The sequence below is a fragment of the Arachis ipaensis genome, chromosome B5 (genome assembly GCF_059453495.1).
Source record: "Arachis ipaensis isolate K30076 ecotype BB chromosome B5, ASM5945349v1, whole genome shotgun sequence".
Classification (NCBI taxonomy): Eukaryota; Viridiplantae; Streptophyta; class Magnoliopsida; order Fabales; family Fabaceae; genus Arachis; species Arachis ipaensis.
The window spans coordinates 106,336,378-106,351,071 of record NC_142440.1 but is presented as its reverse complement, the minus strand read 5'-3'; the positions used below and the strand labels follow the sequence as shown (position 1 = coordinate 106,351,071).

Sequence of the window (14,694 nt, the reverse complement as noted above, 5' to 3'; positions counted from 1 at the left end):
TTGATCCAATTGTTGTGGTTTTGCTATGGTAGTTTAGTGAATTTGTTGCAGTGGTTAAGTCAAGTGAAGTTTTCTGTGCCTTGATGGATTTCTAAAATAGCTAAAACTTGTCCACTTCGTGGTATCAACTACATAGGTCAGATTTATAATTTTTATAATTTTTATATTTATGTACTTGTTTGCTTTATATGTTTATTGAGCTCGAGTTAATTAAGCATAATCTGATGTTGACCAATTAATGAAACTAGGAGAGCCAAAGAAGAAGAAAACCCGTGGAAAAACAACTTGCAAGGAGATTTATGCAAGGACTATGGAACAGCGGGAAGAAGTCACTTTTGATCTTGGACAGCACGTAGGACCAACCGACCAAAGTGTTTCTAATTTAACTAGTTTTGTTGGAACTATTGGTAGAAATAAAAGATTCGTTAGTCTTTTGTACACTAGTTGGCATGCTGTTCCTCCTAAAGCTAAGAAGTTCATGTGGGATTATGTTAATGTAAGACACTTGCTAATTATTGATTTCAGTTTTTTTATTCAGCACAAGAGCATATAACAATTATCTATAATCATGCAGACCAAGTTTCTCCTCCCAGACAGTGGAAAAAAGTGGGTAATGCAAGCGATTCGAGATGCTTGGAAGCGGTTCAAAGGAAGGATTAAGCAAAAGCACTTCGTTCCCTATGATACTATTGAAGATATGGTGAAGAATCGACCCCCACAAGTACCAGAAAGTGGTTTCATAAAATTGATCTATTATTGGAGTCATCCTCTAATCCAGGTAAAAGACTATATATGTCGAATTTTCATGTGAAACTATTTGACTGTTGAAAGAGCAATATGGTATTTAGTTATTAATGTGAAGCAGCTCTACTGATTGGATCTGAATGATTGTTATTAAAAGAAAATTTATTAAGTGTTTCAGCATTATGTGATGTCTATATGCCTTTTTACTTGGCTAGCTACTTTTTTTATCTCATTGCAAAGGTATTATTTTTTATCTGAAAGTTATATGCATAGCTTCTGGTGAATGGCAGAATAGCTTTTTAGACCATACTGAATCTATGGTTTGGAAGTGGGGTTCTGTTCTGTTTCTTGAGTTGGAGACCTGATTCTTTAAGCCTACAATCTGGAAACAGTTATAAATTTGATACAGTTCTGCATAGGATGCAACTGATATAACACTAATTGTGGTGTGGACTACTTGGACCACATCTGAAATTTGCTTTTAGTGGATTGACTTATATGCATGTATACTTTGTTTCTTGTGTTATGTGTATAATTATTCTTTGTGGATCTCATAGCTATGTAGTTTTGTTCCATTCATATGTTATAAGTTCTCCACTCATTTTTTTAATTTCACAGGGTTTAGGGGATACCAGGTAATAGTTACTTGTTCAATGAGAATGCTACTATGTAGGAAATTGAACTCGACCTAGGTCACTGGAATTAATTGATTGAATGATGAGGGGTTTGGGTAAGCATATTTTACACGAGATGAGATGTCCCTGGAGTTTACTTGATCATGTGAAGTGTGAATTTTTACAGTTGTGAAAAAACTGAACAGTTGCTCCAATGTATTATAAATAGATCTTTTATGCTTGCTTTTGGGTATTGTTCAGTGCTTTAGCTTAATAATGCAGCCTTGCTAGTAGATTTTCCTAACTCATTACGCTGCACGTTTTAGTAACTGTATGCTAACTTTTTATTCACCTCCAGTCAATAAGTCAAAGAAACAAGCAACACAAGGAAAATGTGAAGTTTCCACATCGCATGGGGCCAATTAATTTCGGAAGAGTACGAGTGGCTATGGTAATAGTAGATTTATATTTATTAGAATTTATATTTGCATAAATTGAAGGAAGAAATCGAAGTATGATCTTATTTTGCAGCGAGCAACAAAGGAAATAAAGGAGGAACCAAAAAGGTTTGAGATGTTCATTGCTACCCGAACAAGTCGGAAGAGGAAAGAAGTGGATGAGGAAACACAAACTGCTGTTGTAAGAGTTCATTCAATCATTCATAATTACAATTCAAATTTAGGATACGGTAACTTATTACTCAATTTTAAATGTTTCTTCTATGCAGGAAGACTTCCAACACCGCCAAGCTGCTGGTGAAACAGAAGAGGAAGCATTTGAGGCCATATTCGGGAAAGAACAACCAGGTCGGGTAAGGTTGTATGGAAGATCTGTGACAAAGACTGAATTAAAAAAACATGCTGAAATTAATGAAATCAAGAATCAGCACAAAGAGGAAGTGTCCAGTCTGAAGGATAAACTTGGACACATGGAGGCCCAACAGCAAAAACAAGAGGCCAAACAGCAAAAACAAGATGAAGAGATTCATGGGTTGCGAAATATGATCAAGTTATTACTGCAGCGATCGGAACCTGGAATGAGGCCAGAAGAACTAGAAGCTTTATTACAAGATGCCCAACAGTCTCCTATTGATGCGAATAGCGGCCATGGATCAACACATTTTCCGAACTTAGATGTGGTATGTCCTTATCTATTCCTTGTTTCATAGTTTTTTACTTGCATTTACATTAATTGCTATGGCTAAAAATGTTTGTTGGCTTTATTAACACTGAAGTTGTATTGCTATGGGTGAAACTTGTATTCTGAAGTGGTATAGCCATGTTATTTTTTTAGTATATGCTTTCTTGGTTTACTATGACTACGTGTTCCATTTAATTTTTATAATTACGAATGTCATTATGAATATTTCTTTAACTACTTTTCTATATAATTATGCAGGATAACAATGAAGATTAAGCAATGAAGATAAAGCTGACTATTATTGTGGTTTATTGGCTAAGATAGAATGCTACTTAGAATCTTTACATGTATGGTTGACTAATGATTTTTATTAGAAGATACTTTTATTGGCTAAGTGATATTATGGTTTTCATATGGCTATGCTTACTTTAGTTTGAGCATTCTAGTACTTTTGGATAATGTTATAAATATATTTTGGTTAGAGACAATTTTTATTATATAAAGTAATTATTTAGTATAATTATGTCTTTATTTTTATTTTGTAATATTTAATTACTTTATACATGTAATCATATTAACTATTATGTTGTATTAATAATTATTAGATAATTATATATATATATACAGAAAAAAAAAAAGAGGGACCTAAGGCTACGCTTATATAGAGTAGCTATAGTATACGAAAAAAAAAAGAGGGACCTAAGGCTACGCTTATATACAGTAGCTATAGTATACAGAAAAAAAAAAGAGGGACCTAAGGCTACGCTTATAAAAAGTAGCTATAGTATCCACTGTGGCTACGCTTTACAAGTGATGCAGTAGCGTTAAAAAGCGTAGCCTATTCTGGAAGAACGAAAGCTGAAAAGCGTAGCCTTTGGTCACGGAGAGCATCACTTGAAAAGCGTAGCCTATTCCTAAATGCCAAAAGCGTAGCCCTTGGTGCAGAAAAGCGTAGCCTTTGAGAATAGGCAACGGCCGAATAGGAATCACCCTGAAAAGCGTAGCCGTAGTCTAAAAAGCGTAGCCGTAGCCTAAGGCATCATTTTTTTTCACTTTTGGCTACACTTTTCAAGTGTACCTGAATGGGTGTTTTTCTTGTAGTGCACATACATCATCATATAATTACTAGTCACATTATTTAACTTAGGTACCTAAATTCCAGCATCAATTTCTCTGAATGTTATGACTTTACCTATAGTATTTCCATACCAGACCAGCTTTTGAACTGGATCACCATGTTAGTAGCATGAAATAGTATTTTAAGTAGCTTGTTAATAATTTTACATCATTAGCTAAAGAATTAATGAACTACTCTTCATCAAAGACATAAGAGAAATTGTTACAAAGCAAACAAGGGAATATAAAATCTATATAACCAGTTAATCAGTTAATCAGTTACCTATTGTCCTGAAAAAAATGGAGAAATAAAGCTTAACATACATAAACCTACGGTTCAAGCCTTCTTCTCAAAGGATTGCGGCTTGTATTTGAGTTTGGTTTTGAATTGGGGCATGGACAGCAACTTCTCGCCACCCTGCTACCTTGGATATCAGTCACCACCATAGACGCGATTCTAGCGATTTGGCGTGCTTACTCGTCGATTCTATGTGAACGCTACTTCTCTGAGATGCAGAGCAAAAACGTTATGAAATGGAGGAATAGAAACGCAAACACATATGATTTTGCAAGTTAACTCGCGATTCTAACTACCTTGGCAGCAACACTAATAATTAACCATTAACAAATTAAAATCAATAATAATTAACAAATTGGCAATCTTTCTCTATAAAGGAGTAAAGAATAAAATTTACGTTATTCTCTATGAATTATTTAACTCAATCAAAGTGGCCAACAGAACAAACAAACAAAAAACAATAATCGATTCTATATGAAATAGTTAATTCAACGAATTATGAAAATTAATTATTCTGTAATTTACATTAAAAATGAAGAAATCAAAGGGGAAAAGTACCAGAATCAATGTGGAAAACTAGAAATTGTCGAATCAGCAACAACCAGCGTAGAGAATCGTACCTCAGTGGAAAAGCAGTGAAAAACCTGAAATTCAACAAAATATCAATCAAGTCAGTCCAAACAAATTGAAATTTCAGACTCAAGAATCATAATAGCATGCTTAATTAACTATGAACTAAGACAAATGTTGATAAGAAAATCCTAATTTTAATCTAAATTAACCTAATCAGCAAAAATAAATTTGAAAAAATAAAAATACTAAGTAAAAATTAAAATCTAACTAAAATGTAATGAATTAAATCAGAGAACAGCAAAATGGGTTTTTCCAAAAACCTGAAAACTGAAGAATAGAGTAACAAGAAGATAGAGGTGAGGAGGTTGCAGTTGAGGGGTGGTCGCCGTGTTGCCAGACCAATAGACCAGCAATTCAATGTGCTATAAGTTAACTCAATCACGATTCAATGTGCTCTTTAGAGTTCAACCACTGACAAAAATCTCAGAGAAAAAAAATTTTCTGATTATAACACCATTGCTGGGTAGAAAGGCTTTTCTTTTTATCCCAATGAGAAGTGTATATAGTGGCAGCTGGAAGATTATTTTTAATAAACTTCAAAATTATTGCAAATATAAGAGTGCATTTAAACTCAGCATAGTTGGAATTGTTGCCCAAACAGCCATTAAGGGTGTATTTTTGGGTTGAATTTATAATTTAGTTCAAACCCTTTAAGCAAGTCTAAATTACCAACAATATTATGCAAATTGCCACTGAAATTCATCATATGAATAAAAAAGTAAACAGAACCACAGATTGCCACTGAAATTGAAAAGCAACAACAAAAAAAGAGTGAAAAGCTCAAGTAAAGCGTAAAATTTCTGTTATAAAGTTGAAAATTAAAGAAGAAAGAACACAAAAGAAGGTTTTTCTTCTCCTTCTCCATTAAACTCCCTCAAAATAGGAAGTAAAAACCCTAGAAATGATGGTTTTATATTCAGAGGCATTAAGCAATGAAAAGAATTTTGTCGAATGTATGCTTATAAAAAATGACGCAAAATCAAAATCAAAATGCAAAATAAAAAAGAAACCTAAGAAGCAACAATCAGAACCATAAAAAATTCAGAAAAAATTAAATAAAATCCCCAAAATCAGAACTATCAAAAAGACCCAAAAACTCAGAATCAATGCATTCAAAAATTCCATTCCCATAGTAAAATTCAGAATCAATGCATTCAAAAATTTCATTCTCGTACTAAAATTCAGAACATTTCCATACTAAAATTTAGAATTAAAGCATTCAGAAATTCCATTTCCATACTAAAATTCATAATCAATGCATTCAGAAATTCTATTCCTATAGTAAAGTTTAGACATTTCTTACCAATACGCAGAGGAGGAGGAGGTGGGGTTACAACTGCGTGTAGCGTTGTTAGAGCTCACGAAGAGGAGGAGGCGAGACAGAGGAAGAAGAGGAAGAAGGAGAAGAGAAGGGAGAGGGGTTTCTCGACGGTGGTGGTTTGGCACAAAACGAAGAGCGCCCGCGCAACTGCCGTGGAGAAGATGACCGTGCCGACACCCGTGGAGGAGAGCACTGCATCGACGCTCGTGAAAGGGAGCACCGCGCCGTTGCCCATGGAGGAGAGCACTGCTGTCATACATGGAGGAGAGCTGCGATCGTGAAGGGTGTGTTGACGTTTAGGATTGCTTTCGAAGGGTAAGGCTAGCTTATGGTAGTGATGAACTGAAGCACATTTCTTCCTTACGTTTTTTTTCCATAAGTTATTTGATTGGGAAAATAATTGGTGGGAATATAATTAAAAGTTTTTCTCTAAAATTTTTAGTTATGAATAATTTTAGGCAACTTTTTATAAATGTTATTTATCTAATTTTTTTATAACTTTTATAAAATGTTGTATTTTTATTTAAAAATGTTGTCTTAAATTTTGTATAATGCAATATTTTTTAAGTGTTGTTTTAGATATTAAAGACAACTATTTTGGTGGGTGGCCAAAAATTTTGTTATCTTTGCCTTAGTCAAAGGCAACTCGTTAAAAATATTGTCTTTTTCTATCTAAGACAACATTTGTTAAATGTTGCTTCGAATAAGGGTTACCTTAGGCCAAAATTGTTGTAGTGAAAGAAGACTAAGAATTGGTGTGGGTCAAGAAAATTGCTACCCACGAAGATCGGTCGGACGACCTCCCCACACTTGAAGATTGCACCGTCCTCGGTGCATTCAACGAAGAGCAATGTGGACGGGTTGCTACAATTGATGAGCTTCTTCAAAAGGTTGTGCGGATGACTTGTTTGTTGCCCCATTTAAAAGCTTTTCCTTTCTCCCTTCTTGGTGGCCAGCCTAAAAGGAAAGAAAAGGAAAGAAACATTAAGCCCATGACAAAGATATCAAAGCAAATAGAACGTAGGCGGGGGCTAATGCCAAGTAAGAGTACGGTTCTCTACTACATGTTAGCTACGCATGTAAGTGAGAGAACAATATAAGCTAAGGCATATCATTAAACTTGATGTAAGAGTAAAGTCAAAGCATGAAGGGCATATTGAGCATCAAGTTCAAATAAGAAAAAGTGGATCATGAAGAACAATATGAGCTCATATCAATGCACAAGGAATACAAGAGTCATAAAAGATGAAGCAGCGATTTAAAAGTTTCATCACCCATCAATATCAAACAAGTCACGAAACACCAAAATAACGCAAGAAATTCTCAACAATTGAGTAAGAGAATTCAACACCATTATTAAAATAAGAAATTCAAAAAAAAAATAAAGTAAAAACAGGCTATAAAAACAAAATAAAAATGCAAAGAATAGAAGTATATATGGACAAAAGAAAGTGGAAGAGGAGGAAAAAAAAAACTCTTTTTTTTACCGGCGCGGACGCGTCATGGACGCTTACGCGCTGATGCGCAGAATGACAGAGGGACGCGTGCGCGCCAGGTGCGCGCACACGTGCATTGCACAATTAGAGTTAAGGGCGTGTACGCGCTGATTGGTTTGTGCCTTAGGCCCAATGTTCGCACAGTGCAGGCCTAACTCTCAGGTTTTTGGCTGGGGGTGGGATTTTTTGTATCCACGCGTACGCGCCATGTACGCGTGTGCGTGGATGGTCGAAAATGCTTGGGCGCGCGTACGCGCACAGTACGCGTATGCGTGGGTTGGTGCTCTGTTTTTCAAAATTTTTCCAAGTTCTTGCACCAAACCAAGCCTTCCAAACCTCCAAACAGCTACCAAAACACCCTAAAACCTTATTTAACATATTATACTACCAAATATACTCAACTAACTAATGAAAACATGAAATTAAACTACCTTTATTAGTATGTACAAAAGGGAAAAATGAAAAGAATTTACCATGGTGGGATGTCTCCCACCTAACACTTTTGTTTATTGTCCTTAAGTTGGACTTATGGGGAGCTCCTCTCAAGGTGGCTTGTGCTTGAAGCTATCCTTGAACATCCACCAATGCTTGGTTCTCCATTGTTCTCCATTCTTCAAAGGTAATGCCTCCAAGCCTTGATGGAGTTCTTCACAAGCCAAGGGCTCCCAAAATTGATTCTCCTTGTGCGATCTGGGATCCCACACTTTGTTTTGACACCCATCTTCAAATTGATCATCATGATTCCAATCGGGTGGCATGACCTCAGGATTCTCAAAGAAGCCCCCAAACAACTTCCTAGACCCTTGCAATTGGGTTCTACGCCAACCATTACTATTCGACTTTGAACATGCAACCATCATGAGCTTAGAATGATATTCCCAACCACTAACCATCTCCCTTTTGCTCTTAAAGCCACAAATATATCTAAGTTGACCATCCGTCTCAAGCAAACCATATTCAAGGGGAATAATAAAGCGTAAGTATAGGGAATTTACCCGCTTGAATGAAAGAATGGATGGTGATGGCTTGGAGAGAGGTATCTCCAATGTCCTTACAAGCTCTACTCCCTTGTGATCTTCCTTGTCAACCTTCACCTCTGCACAAACTTCTTCACTTTCAATCCTTTGTTCATCATTTTCATCTAACATTTCTCCATCACTCAAATCATAGATGGAAGGTTGAGAGAAATCTACCTCCACATTGCTTTCCATCTCATTAGGAGAAGGTTCTTCAAGCTCAAAGGATTCTTCACCACTAAGAGGATTGGATGCATGATCTTCACCACCAAGGGAACTCGATTCTTGCTTCATTCCCTCCAAGTTTTCATATGGAATATGCCTTGGAGGTTGTCCACATTCCTACTCAACATCAAATTCACTCTTCTTGGAGAGGTTCTCTTCAACTCTAGGTTCCCAAGGAGGTTCCACATCTCCTAAGTTTTCAAGCACTTCTTCCTTTTCTTCAATGATCATAGGCTCCTCCAATTGTTCTAACACAAAGTGGCATTCCTCCTTCTCCACCGGAGTTTCCAATCTCTCCTTCATGTTATGTTCATCAATTGATTCTCCACATGTGACCATGGGAGTGCTTTGAGTGCTCAAGCATTGGGAGGCTAACCGGCATACTACCTCGGTCAAGATAGCCACAAATTCTAGTGTCTCCCTTTGCATCTCTCCTTGAACTTGAAGTATAAGCCCAAGGGTTTCATCCATTGAGGATTGGGGTGGATAAGAGGGTTCATTGTCTTGGAGAAATGGTTCATGATAGGAAGGTGGTTCTTCTTGGTAAAGTTGTGGTGGTGTACATTGAGGTAGTTCTTGGGAGTCTTAATATTGGAATGGTGGTTCCATATATGGCTCATATGGTTCAAAAGGTGGTTGGTATGGTGGATATGGGTCAAGGTCATATGGAGGTGCTTGGTGAAAAGAGGCTTGTGAGTATGGTTGAGGGCTTTGTTGAGGATATGAATCATAGGCATATGGTGGTGGTTCTTGAAAATCACAAGGAGATTTACCATAGCCATTGGGTTGATATGCATCATAGAATGGCTCTTCTTTATAGTGCATTAGTGGAGGTTGTTGCCAAGAGGATTGATCATATGCATATGGCTCCTCCCACCTTTGATTATCCCATCCTTGATACACATCCTCATTGTAGCCCTCATTTCCTACAACATAGTTAGAACCAGACTCATAGCCAAAGTGAGAATTCATGATAGCAAAGAAAAAAATAAAAGGCACAAAAACAATGAGATAAAATCTAGCTACTAAATCAAACAAGCAAACTATTCATAATATTCACATATGTACAATAACCAATAACACAACACCATTGCAATTTCCTGGCAAGGGCGCCATTTTGATGAAGGGATTTTTGACGGTCTAGAATTCACAAATAAATCCTCGTTGAAATATAGTTTCTAAACCAACACTAATCCTTTCATACAAAAATTTGTTTGTCACTAAAACAAACCCCTAAAATTATAAACTTAAGTATTAAACCTCGGGTCGTTCTCCCTAGGAATTGCAATAAAGTGTTCTTGTTATTGGTTATGGAGTATGTTTTGGGGTTTTTGGGATAAGAGACATAAAATGTAAATGGCAATGAAAATAAACTAACAACTAAAAAGGTCTTGGCAAAGGTTGGTGGTCAAGGATCTCTATCCTTATCACTAACCACAACATGAGAATTGACAAGGATCAATCCCACTAAGTCAACCCCTAACTAATAGTAGAGGAAAGTCAAGTGAGCTATATCAATCCAAGTCCATAAGTCCTAGTTCTCCACCAAATCAATTGGTGAGATCTAGAGTTAATGGCTCCCAATCGTCAATTACTTGGACATTAGTAACTCAAGAGTTCCTAAGTTACCTTACCAAGCCAAGAGCACAAAATTCTACTCTAAAATCCAACCAAGCATTTTATCAAACACTTGGAAGGCATGAAAGGAAATTATAGTAAAATTGCAAGGAAGGTAAATCTACACTACTCAATTGCAAGGAATTAACAACAACAAACCAAATCAACAATAAAGGAATCATAAATTGCATTGAAAGAGAAATAGAAGAAACAAAAGTGCATGAACATAAAAGTAGAGAATTACAAGCATTAAAAGCAAAACTAGAAAGACGAAATGTAGAAGAAGAAGACTTACAAAGGAAAAGTAAATCAAAGCATGAAATTAATCTAGATCTAAGAATTTCTAATCTAGATCTAACCTATTCATAATTCTAGAGAGAAGAGAGACCTTCTCTCTCTAGAAACTAACTAAAGCATGATAAAACTAAAATAAAACTCACTAACTAACTAGATGCCTCATCCCTCTTCAATCTTTGGGTTAAATAGCATCAGAAATGAGTTGGATTGGGCCCAAAATGCCTTAGAATTCGCTGGCCACGAATTTGCATTTAATGAATCACGTGCAAATCGGCACGTACGCATATAGTGCGCGTGCGCGCCCCTAAACGCAATGCAACTATGAGAAATTTAATATCATTTTGAAGCCCCGGATGTTAGCTTTTCAACGCAACTGGACCCGCATCATTTGGACCTCCGTAGCTCAAGTTATGGTCGGATAAGTGCAAAGAGGTCGGCTTGACAACTTTTGCGATTCCTTCATTTCTTCATGAGTTCTCCATTTTTACATGCTTTTCCTTCATTCCCTTGATCCAATCATTGCCTCCTAAATATGAAATCACTTAACAAGCATATCAAGGCATCTAACGGAATTAAGGTGAATTAAATTTAGCTATTTTAATACCCAAAAAGCATGTTTTCACTCTTAAGCACAATTAAAGGAGAATAACAAAAACCATGCTATTTCATTGGATAAATGGGAGAAAAGTTGACAAAACTCTCTAAATTCAACACAAGATAAACCCTCCAAATGGGGTTTATCAATTCTCCACTTGCATGCTTTTCCTCTTCATCCCTTTGATCCATTCCTAGCCTTTCCATCCTGAATTCACTAAGAAACATATCAAGGCATCTTGTAGAATCAAAGGTGAATCAAAATTAACAATTAAGGGCCTAAAAAGCATGTTTTCACACTTAAGCACAAATTAGGAGACAATCATGAAACCATGCTATTTCCTTGGATAAGTGTAGGTAAAAGGTCATAAAATTCCCTAAATTAAGTACAAGATAAACCCTAAAAATGGGGTTTATCAAACTTCACACCGATACAGATATACAAGCTTAGAATAAATAAATAACTTAACCATAAACAGGGTATTCTATCTTAAGGGATTTCTAACTAACACAGCACCGCTGTCCCACAGCCTTCGCCAGCCTAACCTCCATGCGATTCCATCGCCACCACCTACCGAGCCTCCTCAATCCTAGTAAAAAAATACAGTTAATGCAAGCAAGTAAAGGACAAGTCATATACATATACAACAAGTAAACAAATAGCAAGTAGACATGTGATTCATTTAGGCATAACTGAAGTTAAGCAAAGCAAACAAGCATATAGAAGATGCATATGATAAATGCCTGTCATATTGGCTCGTGATATCACTTGTCGGTCTATAAATGCCAACCCAACACATCCTCCCGGATGTAGCTTTCCTGTCACGCCAGAGATATAGGCTCTTCACACTCATGTAGCAGAGAAATCTGCCATGCCAGAGATATAGGCTCTGCACACTCATGCAGCAGAGAAGGTTATGTGAGCGGGAGACTGCCACAGTCTTCACATATCAATGTAGGCGGGAGACTACCTCGGCCCCTATGCCGGCACCGCTACCTCGACAAGCGGGAGACTGCCACATTCCTTGCCCGAGGCGCATAGCGACTTACCAATAATAACAATTCTATAATACAGTACAACTCATAGCATTATTTCTTTTATACTCATTCCAATCTCATCATCCATCATCAATATTCCAATTCATTATCAATACGGCTCCCCATTAGTTCACAAGACAACTCCACCCAACTGACATACCAAGCCTAAGTCACCGTTTTTCTCATTCGACTAATCCATCCTCAGTACTCCAAAAACCTAAGTCTCTATCTTCTAAACTTTTTACCAGAATTCACTCTAGTTAGACTCACTTATAGTATTCTCTATGATTCAAACCCTAAAAACAAGTTAAGACACCCTAGATAAGCTTTACGGAAGTTCAAAAGCTTGCCGGGAAGGTAAAATGGTTAAAAATAAGATTTTCATTGAAAAACAGGGTAGTGCGCGTACGCATAGAGTTGTGCGTATGCACTCCTAGAAGAGTTTTCTCAAGGTGTGCGTACACATAGAGGTGTGCGTACGCACACAAACTAAAATTTCTCATTTTGTGTGCATGCATGGATACGTGCGAATTCCCTCAACAGAAGGCACTTCCCAATGTGTGCGTACGCATGATGTTGTGCGTATGCACAATTTGTAAATTTTGTAGGGTGTGTGTGCATGATGAGCGGATAATTTATACGCTTTTTGGCATTGTTTTTAGGTAGTTTTTAGTATGATTTAGTTAGTTTTTACTAAGTTTTTATTAGTTTTTATGAAAAATTCATATTTCTGAACTTTACTATAAGTTTGTGTGTTTTTCTATGATTTTAGGTATTTTCTGGCTGAAATTGAGGGACCTGAGCAAAAATCTGATTCAGATGCTGAAAAAGGACTGCAGATGCTATTGGATTCTGACCTCCCTGCACTCGAAATGGATTTTCTATAGCTACAGAAACCCAATTGGTGCGCTCTCAATTGCGTTGGAAATTAGACATCTTGGGCTTTCCAGAAATATATAATAGTCCATACTTTGCCTGAGTTTTGATAACGCAAACTGGCGTTTGAACGCCCACTTTCTACTCTATTCTGGCGTTAAACGCCAGAACATGCATAAAAGCTGGAGTTAAACGCCCGAACTGGCACCAAAGCTGGCGTTTGACTCCAAGAAAAGGCTCTACATGTGAAAGCTTCAATGCTCAGCCCAAGCACACACCAAGTGGGCTCGGAAGTGAATTTCTGCATCATTTACTCATTTTTGTTAACCCTAGCTACTAGTTTAGTATAAAAACTACTTTTAGAGATTTATTTTAGGTCTTTTGGACCATCTTTGATCAGTTTTATGCTATCATAGATCATATTGTACACGTTTGGAGGCTGGCCATTCGGCCATGCCTGGACCTTCATTACTTATGTATTTTCAACGGTGGAGTTTCTACACCCCATAGATTAAGGTGTGGAGCTCTGCTATTCTTCATGAATTAATGCAAAGTACTATTATTTTTCTATTCAATTCAAGCTTATTCTTATTCCAAGATATTCACTCGCACTTCAACATGATGAATGTGATGATCCGTGACACTCATCATCATTCTCACCTATGAACGTGTGCCTGACAACCACTTCCGTTCTATCTGTAATAGCTTGAGTGTGTATCTCTTAGCCTCCATTCCGAAAGATCAGAGTCTTTGTGGTATAAGCTAGAATCAATTGGCAGCATTCTTGAGATCCGAAAAGTCTAAACCTTGTCTGTGGTATTCCGAGTAGGATCTGGGATGGGATGACTGTGACGAACTTCAAACTCGCGAATGTTGGGCGTAATGACAGACGCAAAAGGATCAATGGATCCTATTCCAACACGAGTGAGAACCGATAGATGATTAGCCGTGCAGTGACAGCACATTTGGACCATTTTCACTGAGAGGACGGACAGTAGCCATTGACAACGGTGATCCCCCAACATACAGCTTGCCATGGAAAGGAGTATGAATGATTGAATGAAGGCAGTAGGAAAGCAGAGATTCAGAAGGAGCAAAGCATCTCCATACGCTTATCTGAAATTCTCATCAATGAATTACATAAGTATCTCTATCTTATTTTTTGTTCTAATTATATTTTAATTATCAAAACTTCATAACCATTTGAAATCTGTCTGACTGAGATTTACAAGATGACCATAGCTTGCTTCAAGCCGACAATCTCCGTGGGATCAACCCTTACTCACGTAAGGTTTATTACTTGGACGACCCAGTGCACTTGCTGGTTAGTTGTACGGAGTTGTGAAAAGGAGTTGAGATTACAATCGTGCGTACGAAGTTTTTGGTGCCGTTGAGATCACAATTTCGTGCACCAAGTTTTTGGTGCCGTTGCCGGGGATTGTTTGAGTTTGGACAACTGATGGTTCATCTTGTTGCTCAGATTAGGTAATTTTACTTTAATTTTAAGCTTTTTATTTTCGAAAAATTCAAAAAAAATTTTAAAATAAATAAATTACTCTATGTCTTCAGAATTTTTAAGAATGAATTATAGAGTTTCATGAGATATGTTGAATCCTGGCTGGCTGTTAAGCCATGTCTAATCTTTTGGACCGAGGTTTCAACTATCCTT

At 37.0% G+C, this 14,694-nt stretch overlaps 1 protein-coding gene across 1 annotated transcript; it reads left to right on the top strand.

Moving 5' to 3' along the window:
* Positions 1-568: 568 nt before the first annotated feature.
* On the top strand, positions 569-6,147 carry LOC110272066 (uncharacterized). The gene is made up of 8 exons (XM_088487139.1): positions 569-778; positions 1,717-1,809; positions 1,890-1,997; positions 2,086-2,500; positions 2,776-2,804; positions 4,018-4,186; positions 4,451-4,547; positions 5,859-6,147. The coding sequence occupies exons 1-8, from the start codon at positions 569-571 to the stop codon at positions 6,145-6,147; spliced, it is 1,410 nt and encodes a 469-aa protein (XP_088343265.1).
* The last annotated feature ends 8,547 nt before the right edge of the window (positions 6,148-14,694 follow it).

What these genes read in the sequence shown, in the direction of transcription:
- LOC110272066 (XM_088487139.1), top strand. Translation starts at nt 569, where the DNA reads ATGCAGACCAAGTTTCTCCTCCCAGACAGTGGAAAAAAGTGGGTAATG. An exon ending in GAAGAGTACGAGTGGCTATG is followed by an intron (nt 1,810 to 1,889) that starts GTAATAGTAGAT and finishes CTTATTTTGCAG; the next exon opens with CGAGCAACAAAGGAAATAAA. An exon ending in TAAAGCTGACTATTATTGTG is followed by an intron (nt 2,805 to 4,017) that starts GTTTATTGGCTA and finishes GGGCATGGACAG; the next exon opens with CAACTTCTCGCCACCCTGCT.